The sequence below is a fragment of the Python bivittatus genome, unplaced genomic scaffold, assembly GCF_059951505.1.
Source record: "Python bivittatus isolate LINGU-HERP-01145 unplaced genomic scaffold, Pbiv_v1 ctg000080_np1212, whole genome shotgun sequence".
NCBI classification, from domain to species: domain Eukaryota; kingdom Metazoa; phylum Chordata; class Lepidosauria; order Squamata; family Pythonidae; genus Python; species Python bivittatus.
In genome coordinates this window covers 49,902,586-49,920,124 of record NW_028277035.1, presented here as the reverse complement: position 1 = coordinate 49,920,124, position 17,539 = coordinate 49,902,586, and the positions used below count along the sequence as shown (strand labels likewise).

The 17,539-nt window shown below is 41.0% G+C and overlaps 1 protein-coding gene across 1 annotated transcript in view; it reads right to left on the bottom strand.

The window, feature by feature from the left end:
• Window positions 1-17,539, bottom strand: part of SEMA3G (semaphorin 3G) — a 109,335-nt gene that overhangs the window by 40,300 nt on the left and 51,496 nt on the right. The window contains exons 4-5 of the mRNA XM_088134038.1: window positions 9,035-9,154; window positions 3,312-3,402 (exon numbers count right to left, since the gene is read on the bottom strand). Of these exons, the coding sequence (XP_087990164.1) occupies window positions 3,312-3,402; window positions 9,035-9,154 (211 nt within the window). The remainder of the gene's footprint in view (window positions 1-3,311; window positions 3,403-9,034; window positions 9,155-17,539) is intronic.

The following is a 17,539-nucleotide window of genomic DNA, read 5'->3' as shown; positions in this document are numbered from 1 at the left end:
GCTCTCACAGCCATACATTACTACTGGAAAAACCATAGCTTTGACTATGCGGATCTTTGTCGGCAAGGTGATGTCTCTGCTTTTTAATATGCTATCTATCCATAGCTTTCCTCCCAAGGAGCAAGCGTCTTTTAATTTCATGGCTGCAGTCTCCGTCTGCGATGATCTTGGAGCCCAAATAAATGAAGCCTGTTACTGCTTCCATTTCTACCCCTTCTATTTGCCAGGAATTGATGGGTCCAGATGCCATGATCTTAGTTTTTTTAATGTTGAGTTTCAAGCCAGCTTTTGCACTCTCCTCTTTCACCCTCATCAAGAGGCTCTTTAGTTCTTCTTCACTTTCTGCCATTAGGGTGGTATCGTCCGCATATCTGAGGTTGTTGATGATTCTCCCTGCAATCTTAATTCCGGCTTGTGATTCTTCCAGCCTGGCATTTCTCATGATGTACTCTGCATATAGGTTAAATAAGCAGGGTGACAGTATACAGCCTTGTCGTACACCTTTCCCTATTTTGAACCAATCGGTTGTTCCATGACCGGTTCTAACTGTTGCTTCTTGGCCCGCATACAGATTTCTCAGGAGACAGGTAAGGTGGTCTGGTACTCCCATCTCTTTAAGAATTTGCCACAGTTTGTTGTGATCCACACAATCAAAGGCTTTTGCATAGTCAATGAAGCAGAAGTAGATATTTTTCTGGAACTCTCGTGCTTTCTCCATGATCCAGCGAATGTTGGCGATTTGATCTCTAGTTCCTCTGCCTCTTCGAAACCCAGCTTGTACATCCGGTAGTTCTCGGTTCATGTATTGCTGAAGCCTAGCTTGTAGGATTTTCAGCATAACCTTGCTAGCATGTGAAATGAGTGCAATTGTGCGATAGTTTGAGCATTCTTTGGCGTTGCCCTTCTTTGGAATTGGAACATAAACTGACCTTTTCCAATCCCGTGGCCACTGTTGCGTTTTCCAAACTTGCTGGCATATTGAGTGCAGCACTTTAACACCATCATCTTTTAGTATTTTAAATAACTCAGCTGGAATACTGTCATCTCCACTAGCTTTGTTGTTAGCAATGCTTCCTAAGGCCCACTTGACTTCACTCTCTAGGATGTCTGGCTCAAGGTCAGTGATCACACCAGCGTGGACATCAGGGACATTAAGATCTTTCTTGTATAGTTCTTCTGTGTATTCTTGCCACCTCTTCTTAATCTCTTCTGCTTCTGTTAGGTCCCTGCCTTTTTTGTCCTTTATCATGCCCATCTTTGCACTAAACGTTCCTTTCATATCTCCAATTTTCTTGTAGAGATCTCTAGTCTTCCCCATTCTATTGTTTTCCTCAATTTCTTTGCATTGTTCATTTAAGAAGGCCTTCTTATCTCTCCTTGCTATTCTCTGGAAATCTGCATTCAGTTCCTTATATCTTTCCCTTTCACCCTTGCTTTTCACATTCCTTCTTTCCACAGCTATTTGTAAAGCCTCATCAGACAGCCATTTTGCTTTCTTGCATTTCTTTTTCTTTGGGATGGTTTTAGTTGCTGCCTCCTGTACAATGTTACGGACCTCCGTCCATAGTTCTTCAGGCACTCTGTCTACCAAATCTAATCCTCTAAATCTATGCATCACCTTCACTGTGTACTCACAAGGAATATGATCTAAGTCATACCTGAGTGGTCTAGTGGTTTTCCCTACATTCTTCAATTTAAGCCTAAATTTTGCAGTAAGAAGCTCATGATCTGAGCCACAGTCAGCTCCTGGTCTTGTTTTTGCTGTCTGTATAGAGCTTCTCCATCTTTGACTGCAAAGTATATAATCAATCTGGTTTTGGTATTGACCATCTGGTGATGTCCATGTGTAGAGTCGTCTCTTGTGTTGTTGGAAAAGAGTGTTTGCTATGACTAGCTTGTTCTCTTGACAGAATTCTATTAGCCTTTGCCCTGCTTCATTTTGTACTCCAAGGCCAAACTTGCCTGTTATTCCGATTACTCCTTGACTTCCTACTTTAGCATTCCAATCCCCTATGATGAAAAGGACATCTTTTTTTGGTGCTAGTTCTAGAAGGTGTTGTAGGTCTTCATAGAAGCGGTCAACTTCAGCTTCTTCAGCATCAGTGGTTGGGGCATAGACTTGGATGACTGTGATGTTGAATGGTTTGCCTTGGATACGCACTGAGATCATTCTGTCGTTTTTGAGGTTGTACCCCATTACTGCCTTTCCCACTCTCTTATTGACTATGAGTGCAACTCCATTTCTTCTAAGAGTTTCTTGCCCACAGTAGTAGATATAATGGTCACCCGAATTAAATTCACCCATTCCCGTCCATTTCAGTTCGCTGATTCCCAAGATGTCGATGTTCAATCTTGTCATCTCATGTTTGACCACATCCAGCTTGCCTTGGTTCATAGTTCTTACATTCCAGGTACCTATACAGTACTGTTCTTTACAGCATCGGACCTTCTTTTCACTTCCAGATACATCCACAGCTGAACGTCCTTTCGGCTTTGGCCCAGCCGCTTCACTCTTTCTGGAGCTACTTGGAATTGCCCTCCGCTCTTCCCCAGTAGCATATTGGACACCTTGCGACCTGAGGGGCTCATCTTCCGGCGTCATATCTTTTAGCCTTTTAACATTGTCCATGGGGTTTTCTTGGCAAGGATACTGGAGTGGGTTGCCATTTCCTTCTCCAGTGGACCACATTTTGTCAGAACTCTCTGTCATGACCTGTCCGTCTTGGGTGGCCCTGCACGGTATAGCTCATGGCTTCACTGAGTTACGCAAGCCCCTTCACCACGACAAGGCAGTGATCCATGAAGGGGACTCTGTGTTGCACCCTCTCTCTAAACCTATTGGTCTCAGTATTTGTCCACTTGAAGTGGTAATCTTAGAGAATACAACAGAACACAAATCTATTATAGAGATCACAAATTCAGAAATTGCCCAGCAAATTCTACATAAGAATTCAAGAAAGGCTTTGGAGGAATCCAGCCTCAGTAGTGTGTTGTTTTTGATTTTGTTGGGCTTTTTAAATTTCTTTCATTATTGTTATTGTTATTTTTCTGTTTTGTATGCCACCCAGAGTAAGGGGACGCGGTGGCGCAGCAGCTTAATGACGCTGAAAGTTGCCGGCCAGAAATGGTCGACGCTTGAAGAAGTGAGACAATCCTATTTTTCAATTATTTCCAGCACTTCTTCGCTTAGTGTCTTAAATGTAGACTAAGTTAGCAGGAAAAAATAATATAAACATAAAATAATAAAATAGTAAGTATCCATGTGCAGCTATTAGGATACAGGATTCAGATTAATTTATTTTGGCACCTACCAAAAAATGTGCTTGCAAACACCCGATTAGGCTCATGTGGACATCTGCCCCGGCCACTTTCTATACTTGTTGGATCCAAGCTGAACACATGCTGGGAAGAGAAATGGCAAAAAGAATAAATTAGGTGTCCACACCAGGCTAACAGAGCCAAAAGAAATGTGGAAGTGTTTATGAGGTAAGAATGAGGTGCCCAGATCAGAGGATGAGTAAGGAAACCCTTGTCATGGTAGCACAGATTCACCAAGAGGAAGTAACAGCAGCTTTTTGTTCTTACTGTAAGCAAAAATCAAGTTACTGAGGCTGATGTCAGAAAAATTCAACACATTATTAGCCCTGTAGCTTTCTCAGTGTCAATAGATCTTGGAATGTTTATATATTTATGAATTATTTTGGCTGGCGTGTGTTACTGGAATAAAAAATATTCTTTTTTTCAAAATCAGTTACAAACAAGGTATTAACACTGTCCCACTGTCTTCCTATCAATTTTGTCAGTCAACATTTCAAAATAATAATGGACAAACTCACGAAATTAATTGGAAAAATTAATTGGATCAGAACAGTAAGGAAAAAATTAAACTGTACAAGATAAGCTTTAGGAATTCTGAGCATTTTAGAAAAGTTCACCTCTCCCCCCCGCCCCACCAGTCACACTGTCACATCTCCAATGACCCACAGAACTTCTTACACACATAGCCTTCTTACAAAAGATGGGTCAGGAGTATAAGTTCCAGAAATCCCAACCTTACAGAATCTGCAAACATCTGGAAAACTGAAGAAAAGGAAGGTTAGTCTAGATTGTAATGATACAATTACAAGTGAAAATAGAGGTCTACTTATTTATTTGTTTCTTAAATATATATCCCACCTTTCATTCAGAAATTCAAGGTGGCATGCCTAATGCTAAACTCTTGAAATAACTTACGGTATTTCCATTCCGTACAAATTTCACTGTTTATAATTCCCAATATCTTGCAGTTTGAAACTTAACCTTCAGTTGTCTTTATTTCTGCCAGCTTGCTGGCCCAGCATACTATGATGTAACAGTATCCTGCCCCTTAAACTGCCACAAAAATCCCCTTGCCCTACTCCATACAAAAGAACGTACATGCAAACACCCCCCCTCCCCATATCACATTTTCTGTATGTGCTGTGCATCTCTATGGCCACTTGCAAAACATACAGACACACACACACACACACAAAACCCTGAGCTGTTGTGGGAGGCAACCTACCATTTTGTAAAAATGATGAAATTGAGTTTATTTGGTCAGAAGTAGCAGAATTTCTTCTAAATTTATTTTAGTGATAAATACTATTAGAGCAAAACTTTGCTGCCATCTCAAATGATAAATATGTTCTTACAGTGAAATTACCTCTCTTCTTGAACAATACAGTAACATTGTATGAAAAAATGGAATAGGGTAGAAGTTGTTCCTCTATAGAGATATTTCAGAACTTAATGATTATTTACAAACATCACCAATTACTGACCGTCCTTCTTTCTTTCCTCTCTGTTATGTCCATTTTCTTTCCTTCCTCTCTTTTTATTCTAGTCCCTGACAACTGCCAGTCTCTCCCCAATGCTCTCAACTTTCTGCCTGCTTTCTTTATAAGGAAGTGTCCAGTGAGCCCCTGCTTGTTTTTACTAACATATCAATCTATGGGTTCATAACATCATTACTTCTATTTCTATTAAATTAAAAACTCTCTGCTCACTGTGATTCCAGTAGGACAGCAAGGTGACATTTTGGCAAAATGGAATGTTTAGCAATAACTTTGACCCTGGTTATCAACTGCACAGTAGAGCATCTGTGTGCTGGGTGGGGAAAGGAGAGAGCAAAGGCCTTCTTGAGCCCTAAGACTGGGAGATGTGAGGAAGCAACCATTTGGTGTACATGCTTCCAAAAGCAGGAAAATCAAACCAAGCAACTGTTTGTTATTATTGATGATGACAACAATGATGTTTTAACAAAGATTGTGAAATGGACTACAAACTGACTAGAAGGATTAATAGTGGCTGCTAGGAAAGTTGCTTACATTCCTCTCCTGGCACAGTTAGGTTGTAGCAGAGGCTGAGGAAGAGCTGAGAGAGAGAGAGAGAGAGAGAGCGAGCAGAGCCAATGCAAGCTACGAGCCCCAGCATTGCCAAAAAAAGTGCCATTCACATCCCGTGGCAATAAACTCCACTGTGAACTGTGTGCGCACATCCTTTTGCCTGTCTTGAATCTTCCTCTACTCAACTGCATTGGGTGACCCCTAGTTCCAGTATTATATGAGAGAGAGAGAGAGAGCGAGAGAGAGAGAGAGAGAGAGAGAGAGAGAGAACCATTTATGTCTCAAATTCCGTCACAAGGAAATCTTTTAGCTAAATATCTTTTGTGCTAAAACCTCAGGGCCTTATCCTTTTCAATTTCAAGAAATATCCCTCCGCTTAATGAAATTGCCTCCTTTGAAAACTGCAATGCTGACATTACTTCTGCAATTTTTGACCATTCCCCTTGAGTCATTGCCTTGGCTGGACAAAGCAATCTCCTCAGACCACCTAATTGTGGGCCCTTCATTCAGGCTTTCCACACACCCACACTCAGTACAACTCGCAGGCGCAACACAGGCTTGGATTGTGTTTCTGCTTTGCATGGCAAACCGGGGTGATGTCATTCTGAACATTGGGGCAGGGGGTGTGATGATGTGAGAAGTCCAACTGATCATCCTGAGGGCTCATGATAAACAGCTGTGCTGAAAGGGCCCTTTCTCCCACAGGCTCGGCCATAAAAGCTTCTGAAATTGCCAGAGCCAAGAGGGGTTACGGGGTGAAGTTGTACGACCTTCCTGCTTAGGCCAGCTTGATTAATGACGAAAGGACAAGAAATGCCACCCACAGATATTATATCTGGCTGTTGATCAGGGTGTTTTTCATGAGAGGCCGCTGGGTTGGATGGCTACTAATTGGTTTTAACTCTTGGTTAGTTTTGATTTTATTTCTATTAGTTCTTCACAGCACTAGACTGGACATTTTAACTGAGTTTCATAGAATGCAAACATTTATTAGTACCTTGTTACACTAAAGGTTATTGCAATTTATGTATATATAGATGTGTATCACATATATGGGTGTACACACACACACAGACACTACCATAAGGTTTCAGGAACTAGCCCAAAAGCCTTCCAAGAGATTGAGTTAATTATAGATATACATATTAAACAAATAGAATGACTTGGTCCTCCTGGTTGTGAGAATGTTGAGCAATGGGATCAACAGGTACCAATTCCAGAAAGAGAACTGTTATTTTCCACAGTGAGGCTCCCAAACCTGGGCATTATGAGAACATGTTGTAGGCACTTAAGCAAAATGACAAGAGGAGCAAGGGGGTTCACGAGAAACTAAAAAAAAAAAATCAAGATGGCAGCCACAAGTTTTTGACCCTTTGACTTTTTGACCCATCCTTCCCCAAGAAGCCCCTGGCTGGGGAGGAGAGCACTAGCAAAGCACCAAATGACTAATTTGGGGAACACAATCAGTTACAAAGCACCACATTATCAGATGGATGTAAAGGCTCTCTCTCACCAGATGTTCTCTACTATCTTTATCTTGTTCCTGAGCAGATGTGCACAGACCAAAGGCCCAGATGGCAATCACCCACCTTTTTTATTTTTAGAAAAAGATTATGGGGCCTATCTGGGGTCCAGAAGCATTTCTGAAAATCAAGACAATGCTGGAGACTGTCGTTTTGTTTTGCAGCATATTAAACTTTAAAAGATTTCTTTAAAAATGTGAGAAACCCCAGGGGAAGCAGGGGGTTTAGTAGGCTCCATAATAGATCTCACAGTTTCAAAGGAATCCATTCTTGGAAGCTACAGTACTTGTAGCTCACATCCAGGATAATCTATATATGCCTACAAGGAGAAATACAGCCAATATTCATGCTGTCCTCCAAACATGAGACAGGTGGCTTAATAGTAATCTAGACCATTATACCGGTTGCAATTTCACCTGCCACTTCACAACTTTTTTTAATATGTCCCCATTTTACACTGTTTGTACAGCTCTTTTCCATTTAAGTACACCTAGGATTGAATGAACATATTCAGGTAGAGTGTGCAAATGGGGTTTGGCTTGGTTAGGTTTTTTAAAAAGAGCGCAGCAAGGAGACAGAGACAGAAAGCAGTATAAGCAGGAGTTAGATATGAATGGAGCAATGCATTGATCAGCTTGACAGCTTAATAGGTCCTACATTCATTTCTTAGGATGCTTAGAAGGTTGGACAAATTCTACAAGGGCAGCTATGTTAAGCTGGAAAAACAAGAAGGCTAAGTGCACTGAACTGAGAAATCAATGAGTTTTTTTCCTATTTAAGAAACATAAGCCCATAAATTCAGCCTTTCTGAATTTAATATGATATAAGACAATTGACATGAGGAACTACAAACCTAGTTGCTTTCTGCACTGATTATTTCTTCTTGGAAATGGAAATATCACCATTCAATCTTCCTGCATTAAATGAATAGACTTGTATATATACCAAAAACAAAAAGCTCTGTTAGATCATATCAAAGGCTTGTCCAGTCTTCTGTACGGTTTCAAGAGACATCTGTCAACTAATTGGGAAACAAGATGCTAGTCTGATTAAATCTCTGTCTGATCCAAAAGAGGTCTTTTTTCTTCTTTTATTTGCAAAACTATAGTTTACTGCATTTAATACACTGAGCCGCTTTGAATGTAACACCACATTAGAGTTCAGTATTTTATAACAATTATCCTGGCTTCCTCTCAGGCCTGCACTCTCCTTCCCTCTCCAGTATCATTATGTTCATTTACATGTTTGTGTAGCTATGATTTAATGAGTCAGGAAAACCAGGATAACTGTGATTATTCTTAACAATGCTTAGTGAAAGTGAATCCATTTCAATCCAGAGGGTATGAAATTGAATTATTTCTTTTCACCTCCATTAAGGCCAGCTATAATGTTACCACAGGCAGCTTTTGATCTCTTTGCAGCTGCCCTGGAAGTGGTGAGGGAAGGCAAGACAAGTGCAAGGGAGTTGATGGGGCAAACCTGATGTGATGTAGTAGTTGAAAAACTGGAATGGGACTGGAAGGACACAGGTTCAAGTCCCCACTCAACTGGGACACCTTGGGGCAATAATTACTTCTCAATCCAAACTACTTGTAAGGATAAATGAGGGAAGCCCCCTCCCCAAGGAGCCCACCTTTATTTCTATAGCAATGGGGGAGCTATAAGTATAATAATGAATAAAATAAGAGAGTACCATTTTCCACAAGAGAAGGAAGGGCTTAGGAACTCTTTCCTGACCATCAAATCTTCCTTCATCTCCTTTATTTCATTTATATCCTACCTTTACTTTGTACAACTCAAGGCAGCATATGTCATCCTTCTTCCACCTGTTTTCCCCACAGAAACTTTCCTGGGAGGTGAGTTGGACTGAGAGAGCATGACTGACCCAAAGTCACCCAGCCAGGTTCAATGAATAAGAGAGATCTAGAGTTCATGGCCTGTCTAAGGTTTCTAGTCCACACCTTAGCTGCTACACCAAACTGGCTCTCCCAGTTGAAAAGAAAGACTGATTCAAAGACACATTTTTCAATCAGACAAAACTCACCATCTGCCACCCCAGGTCATAATTGCTCCTAACAGAAAAGGGTCCTGACCCTTCACTATAGCACTTATAATGTTTGCCTCAGATGCACGTTGTCTCCTTACCTCTCCTCTGTGTCCCACATAAATGAGAGCACAAATGGGATGAAAAGCTCCAGTCCCGCAAGCTAAGAGATGAGTCCGATTTAAAGGATAAAGAACTCGGATATAGTTTGCACACTCCGTCTGGAAAAGAAATAGCAATTGGTATTTGTAATTCTTTTTGCAATGCTTCTTTTTCTTCAAAAATAACTTCAACTGGATAGTCAAAGCTAGGCATTATGATTACAAGTGTGTGTTCAGCAAGAGATGACACATTTAGGAGGAAGGTGGACTTCTGGTTCAAGGCATTAAGTATTGTGAAGGGATATAGAGTTATTGAGAACAGAGCTCAACTAGCTAGAGCTAGTTTACCAGTAATGCCACTTTGTTTCTGAACACTGACCTCTGCCAGTCCTTTTCACCCATTCACTATAGCTGGTTCCATGCTTTGGAACACCCTCCCCACAGAGATCCAGGAAAACAATTAAGATCTGCTCATTCAATCTAGCCCAGGAGGAAGGCATGTTGAGATTTTTAGGTAACATGGTGAATACATGGCTTAGTATCTTTTCTTCTGCTTCTACTGTATATGACAGTAAAACCATTAGTTAATTTATAATTTTCAGAGGAATTTTCTTGTTTTATGATGCTTTTGATTGTTAGCTATGCAGATCCTTCAGGAATGAGCAGTTTAATAAACAATAAATAATCAAAATAGCAAAGTGATATGTGGAGCATGATGAACCAGATGTTATTTTTCATTCATGAAAGGCTAATTTTATTCAAGACCCCATATCTATATTCAAGTGCACAGAACAAATCCATTCTCATATTTCAAATTCTCACATATCATTCACCAGAGTTATAGAAATCTTTCTTCTCACTGAGACCGTATCACCAATTACCACTGTACTGCTTCTGATCAGGCACAGACTTTTCTTGAGAATTCCAAAGTGGATAGCAAATTCCTGTTTACTTGTAGGCTGTTAGGTACATCCCCCATTGCTTGTCACTCCAGCTGAACCAATGATGATCTTTCCTCACCTCAGACTGCATGAATGACTGATGTGACCAAAACCCATTGTATTATCATTCACAGGTCAGGAAATGAGGTCTTCATATTGCCTTGTGCAGTGATATCCTGTATTAGCCTAAATACACGCAACGTAACACTGCTGTTAAATCAGCAGAAAACAGGAAGAAAGCACCACAATGGGCCTAAAAATAGCATTTTCATTTAGAAATTCAAATGGGCATCTTGACAGAATTTCATCTGGAAAATAAAGTCTATCCTGCCACAATTTACAAGCATGTCCAAGGGAGAAAGGGAGGGGAGATAGAGGATGGATGGATGGATGGATGGATGGATGGATAGATAGATAGATAGATAGATAGATAGATAGATAGATAGATAGATAGATAGATATTTCTGCTTCCCAGTCTTTATTTCTCAGATTTCTTTTCCTTAGTGTTGGGAATTTCATCGGAGCTAAAGTTTCCCAGAGCTGGAATACCAGTAATGTCAACAATCAACAGCCATGTGATTCCAGAGCAAGCTGCAGTGGATATAAGAGGGACTGTACAGTCAGGTTAACAGAGGGCAAAGTCAGCCCCACTAGGTAGACCAGACCAGGAAATCAACTCCACAAGAAGGCTAAAACTATTTTTATTGAGATTGGCTATAATAATAAGAGAATCTTGCAAGTCTGATTGGCTGCACCTTCTCCTCCTTCTTATAATTCAGTGAATTAGGGACCATCTGCCTGAACCGCTTCCAAATGTTATCTTGTTGTTCTGGACTTAAAAAACATTTCAACCTCTTTTCCCCAGGTTCCTGCATATTTCCATCAAGTGGTGGGTTGGTTTGTGTGGGAATCCCCAAACTCTTTCCCACAATCCCTCCCATACTTCTGGGGAGGGCCATTTTGGTAAATGCTGTCACATTTCCCTGAGAACAGATGAAGGGGCAACTGCTTCCCTTGCTTTCTTCCCTTTTCTGCAGCTCAACCAAACGGAGATGTTAAAATCCTTTCAGAAAGAGAGAACTGAACTTTTTCTCAAACAACTATAGAGGACTTGAACAAACAAACCACGAAAGGATAAAGAGGGGGAAAAAAGGAAACAACGATGGTTTCTAGTGGGGTTATCTCAGCCACTACTCCATCAGCAAAAATCCAGACATTCTAATCCCACATCTAGTTTGACTGTTCCCTAAATGGGTATATTTTTCCTGGATCTCCAATGCAGCTCCTGGGTTGAGGTTCTGCCTCCCTGGATTTGATCCCAGGAAGAGATGTTCCCATGACCAAAAGGCGAAAGGCAAGGAGAGAATGGACCCACCCCTTTCTCTTTTTAAAACCCACCTGAGAGGGGAATCTGATTTTTGCAGGCTTTGGATATCTCTGTCCATATTCCTGGATTGACAGACCCAGTTTTCCTTTCATGTTTCAGCCTCTGTATCCCTTGAAATCAGTGCCAGATTTAGACTTGGTGAGGCCGTAAACTATATAAAGCTTGGAGGCCCCTTGTTAAAAGGTTACACCAGAAAGCCTCACAAAGGTACGTACCAAAACAGGACCTTGGGTCACCACAAAAAAATTGAAAACATATACAGTGATAACTCGGGTCACGAACGCTTCTGTTCACGACCAATTCGGGTCACGAACAGCACCGTTCACAAAATTTTGCTTCCGTCCGCGAACTCCGCATCAGGTGACGAACAGGATCTGCGGCCATTTTCCCTGCCGTGACACGTGGTCGTGGCTTCCTGTAGGGAGGGGGACTCTCCCTCCAAGCAATAACCGCCTCCCTACCTGCCTTCCTGTCCTCCACACCAGAAGTCGCCTCGAGCAAGGTTAGCATTCTCTCTCTTCGTACTGCACTGTACTGTATTTTGTTTCATATTTTTGTGGTTTAAAAAAAAAAATACATATGGTTCAGAACGGATTAACCGTAATTACATTGAACCTTATGGGAAAATTTGATTCGGGACGCGACCAAAATCGGTTGGCGACCAAATTCGGAGGGATCAGAACCGATTAACCATAATTACATTGAACCTTATGGGAAAATTTTATTCCGGTTGCGACCAATTCAAGTCGCGATCAGAGTCACGGAACGAATTAAGTTTGTGACCCGAGGTACCACTGTATATACCTTTTAATTATTTAATAGCAAGGTATTTAAAGTGAAAAATACAAATTATTTTCAAATGAATGCATTTACTGATTACATATTTATAATTTGGCTGACTTGATCTCTCTCACAGATTATAATATAGTACCCTGAAAACAATGCTTAAATATAAATTCTAAAAGCCAAAAAAAAAAAAAAAATCTGAAATTTTGTGAGGCTCTGTGGATTGTAGACCTAAGCTGTAGCTTGTTCACTTATGCCTAAATCCAGCACTGCTTGAAATAGATCCTCCCATTCACTATCGGGTGCTTTGTGACTGGCCATACTTGCCACAAATAGCCCACCTGCCAAGGGAGCCATTTTGTGAAGGTATTCGCTCTATTCTCAAAATCTGAAATGAGCCTCCAGCTTAAAAGTATTGTCTATTCCTAATGTAAATGCTAGGAATGTTGACTTATAGTAATCAAATGTTACTTTAAACTGTAACAAATTTGTTGGCAGAAATTCTGAAAAGGTAAGCTATCTTCAAAATAAAGAGGACTTACATTAAGAAGAGCTGTTTCCAAAGACAATAAAGTCAAGAGGCCCGCTGATTAAAGGGGAAAAAAGGATACATATTACTTAGTTGTTTGCTCTGCTTTCAATACGTAAGGCAGGTTATACTATGGAAATACAACTGGCCAAAATTGTCCAGGAAGTTTCATGGAAAAATGGGAAACTGAACCTGGGTTTCTGTACTCCATGCCCACATTTTAACAACTATAGTATACTGGTTCACCCATATAATTTCAGAGCTACAGGTTGTTGAAAAAGGTTTCTTCCGTTTCATGAATGGAGGGAGCCTGGATTCTGCAACAGCATCCCTACATGCTGGATTCTGGGGGCTGAGATTATTGGAGACTATAGGTCAGAATCCTACATGCAGAACAGAATACCAATGAAGCCTGAATAGTTTACACTGGCTAGGCCAAGATACTTGGTTATATGGGCACAGGGCAATATATAACAATTTGCGGCCCATGAACATAAAACATAGAATGTGAATTGACATAAAACATTCATCTCCAGGGGCCGACAACCCCAAAATCTCATTTTTCTGTGAGATGGGTGGCTATATAAATTTGATAAGTAAATAAATAAATCAGCCAGCCAGCCAGCCATCTTGGGCTTTTCTCTGCTCTAAGAGTCTTAAGGGAATTTAGGACAACTTGAAATGAATTGGCTAATACCCCAGATAAGAAAATGACTGACTTATAAGCAGTCATTCTATAGTGCTTCAAACTAAATCAGCCTTCCCCAACATGATGCCCTGCAGTTATATTAGACTACAATACCTCAAGCCAGGAGGGCCAGTGTCTTTGCTGGATGGAGATTGTGGGAGTTGTAAACCAATGTATACAGACAGCACCAGCTTGGTGAAAGTTGCATAGGACAGTGAGGTATGTAATGGCCCCATCTTCCTCTCTCGGAGCAGAACCTGCTCATGGCTTCTTAATCCATTTTGCTTTTTCCCCCCAAAAGAAAAATTACTATTAAAAAGACCACATCAGAATCAGAGCAAGGGTCTTAGATTCAGTTGCCTGCCAGTTCTAGTTAAGATGTAGGAAGAAAAAATGTTGCTGTTAGGGAAACAATGACAGGAAATGAAGGAGCCATACAACCTTCATCTAGACAAACCAGTCATTTAAAAAGGAAGTTAAGTTGCATAGCAGAATGACAAATGACCACTCACAAGTCTGACCTGGATTAATTGCTGCCTTTTCCGGAGCAGAAGTCATTGACAGATAAGCACAGAGAAGCCACGGAGTCTATTGGAGGCACCACCAGATTCCAATGGCCATCACACATAACAAACTCCGTGTATTGCTGTAGAAACACAAGGCCTTGCCCTCCCTTTCTTACACTAGCCTGCATCATGTCATCAAGCAGAACATGCCATATCCCATCTCTCATTTCTATTCTGGCTGCACTCCTTTTTTTTTTTTTAAAGTCCCTGTGTATTTTGTTGGAAAATATGGGGTTTCAACCAGGCCTGTCTCACACGAGCACAAAGCGAGGGGTGGCTTCACCGCGGCCTAGCGTTGCTGCTTTGTGTGGGCGGGGCTTGGATCCTCCCTTTTTTCCAGTTTCCCTCATTTTCTTTCTCTTCTCCTCATGGCTCTTCAGAGGTAGGAATGAATCCTCTTTCCTCCTCAGGGTTTTTTTGAATTAACATTTAATAACCCCCAACATAGGGTTTCGGGCCCAGCATATTAGCCCAGGAGGTTTCTTTGGCTTTACAGCCAAGAAACTGCTTGCACATTTAAAAAAAAAGGCTCAGTTCAGATTTTTTCTCTCTTTGAACAATGGAGAGGGAGGAGCGGCTTCCCCCCATTCCAAAATTAAATGAAGATAATTTTTCAGCTTGGCTATACAGACTAAGGCTAAGATTGGACTTACAGGAAAGCCTAGACTGTTTAGATTTTCCTCAACCACAAACGGGATTCTGAGGAAGCCAAGAGATTATGGGAACAGAAAAACAAAAGAGCCATGATTTTAATTTCTAGTTCACTACCTGATCACAGACTGGCAGAAATAAAAGATCTTCCCACTGCCAAAGAAATGATTGAGAACCTGAAGACATATTTAAAAAATGAAGATCAGAAGATTATTTCATTACTGAGGGAACTAATTGCATCTAGTTTTTTAGAAGATGAGGATACTAATGAGCATTTATTGAGAATGCATCTATCTTTGAAAGGCTGAGCACAATTCAAAATCTCATGAATGAAAGACTAAAAGTGGCTTTTCTCCTAAGCTCATTACCTGACAAATATTACCCTTTTGTAGCAGCACAGAATTTACAAGGGATGAATTTGTGGCAATTGTTTGGAGCAATTAGAAGTGAAGCGAGGAGATAGAAAAATTGTTTGTATTTCCATAAAAAGTCAACAAAAGACATGGGTTACCTGGCAGAAAAAGGGAAACGTGAGCAGAAGCAACTGATTGCTCATCAGCACAATAAACCCATTGTTTGTCATTCCTGCAACAAGCCAGGGCACATAGCTGGATATTGTAAAAGCTGAGAAGGATTTTTCAAAAGGAAGGCATTCCAAAGAAAAATTAGCTTTGCATACAGTTTTCAGAGCAGAAAATGCTCTTGGAGCTAATTCTAATGAAACCAAAAATCAATGGATCTTAGATTCAGGTGCAAGCCAACATCTTTGTGGGAACAGAGATAACTTTAGTGAACTGAATGAAGAGCCACAAGGGAACATTGCTCTTGCTGATGGGAATTCCATCTCAGTAAGAGGAAAAGGCAAAATACCCTTGAGATGTTTTAATGGAGAAAAATACAAAGACCTCATAGTGACAGATGCATATTATGTACCACAATTGACAACCAATTTGCTGACTGTGTGATCATTAAACAGAAAAGGTTTCAATGTAATGTTTAAAGCCAATAGAACATGTGAAGTAACCAGTGGTAGGCAGTCACAAACTGGGGATATGCTGAAGACATATGTTGCTATGGTAAAAAATAAATTCAACTGGACCCCTCAAGCCCTTCACAGCGACAGAGGCAGTGAGTTCATTTCTAACATCATGCAGACATACCTAACACAACTAGGCATAGAGCACACCACTCCTTACATGCCAGAGAGTAATGGAGTCACAGAACGAAAGAACAGATCATTGATGGACATGGTAAGGTATATGCTGTTAGAGGCAGATCTAGCTGACAATACTAGGTAGATGTATCACAGCTACATACTTGCATAATAGATTGCCAACCAGAGCCAATAAGGTAACGCCTTTTGAGCTTTGGCATGGGCAAAAACCAAGCGTCAAACATTTAAGAGTGTTTGGATCTAAGGGCTATGCCCACATACCAAAAGAAAGGAGATCCAAACTAGACCCTAGAGCTGAAGAAGGGGTCATGATTGGCTATGCTCCAGGAAGCAAGGGATACAGAATCCTGAACCCAAAGATGGGAAGAATAAGCGTATGCAGAGTACTATACTTTGATGAGAGGGAGAGAGGGTGCTACACTCAAGTGGATAATGACTGTGGAGAAACCAGCAGCGGCAGTTACCAGCCTGAGATGTTCAGCCTGATACCAGTAGACACAACCACACCACAGCCACAGAGGGAGATGGAAGTCCAGGAAGAGACTCCACCAGAGACAGATGATGAGGCCGAGGATGCAGAAGAGGGTGAACCACCAGTTGTCGCTCCTGAACCTGCTCTGAGATGCTCATCACGACCCAACAAAGGAGTTCCAGCTGACAGACTTACCTATCTCGCAAGGTCATCGCTACCAAGTGAACCCACATTGTGGAATGAGGTGCTGCAAATGCCAGCAGATGAGGCAACTAAGTGGAAAAGGGCAGCACAAGAGGAGCTAGATGCTCTGTACAAAAATAAAACATGGACTTTAACTAAACTACCAAAAAGCAAGAAGGCCATAGTAAACTAAACAGTGGGCTGCACTTTAATCCAGGCCATAGTTGGTACCTAGTTAAGACTACCCAGGGGTTACATAAGAATGGGAAATCTGATTCATACCGAGGAGATGTCACATGTTATCATGATAACTGAGTTCAAAGACTGAAGTTTAAAGGTGCTCATAATAAATCAATTCATCTTCTAAACCAGAAATATAAAACCCAAGGACTGCCTTTAGCTCTGAAAAGCCTTGAATGCAGAGCTTAGAAACCTGCAAAAGTTGTCACCAAATTGTAAGTTTAAGGAGATAGGAAGAAAATGATTATCTCAGAAGAAAGCAGTCACATTCACTATGCTTAATTTTAATGAAATATAAATGTAAAAGAATGAAATCGAACTGAGGTTTTGTTGGGCCCTAACCACTACTTTTGGAATATGCCCTCCCACCATTGTGCCTTTCAAACACTGTGTGCTGCCTCCAGCCTGGGAAGAATCCTGTACATCCATCGGGATAAGTTCTAATTCATCTCCATTGTATTTATTTGGGCAGGGATCCTTCTTGTAATTCAAATTATAATATCAATTATTCCTTTGTTAGACTTTGAGCTGATAATGATATTGCTGGTGCTGCTAATTGCCTTTATGTATTTTCATTGCTCAAGAGGTTGTGTCTTGCTCAAGCAAGAAGCTGGAAAAGCAGCACCAACTCTTTGAAACAGGCACTTGAAAGGGGCAGCGTTCCCCAGCCCAGTGTGCTCCAGACACATCAGTGACTCCCATAATTCCCAGACAACACAATTCGTGGCCCTGCCGAGTAGGAATTCTGGGAACTTTAATCCTAAACACACCTGGAGGGCATGAGGTTGGAGAAAGTGGAGCTGCAGTAATTCCCGTATTTTTCATAAGAAAATGCATATTCAAAAGGAAAGTTATCTCCTTTCCAAAAAAATAATCAAAGCCTGCCCT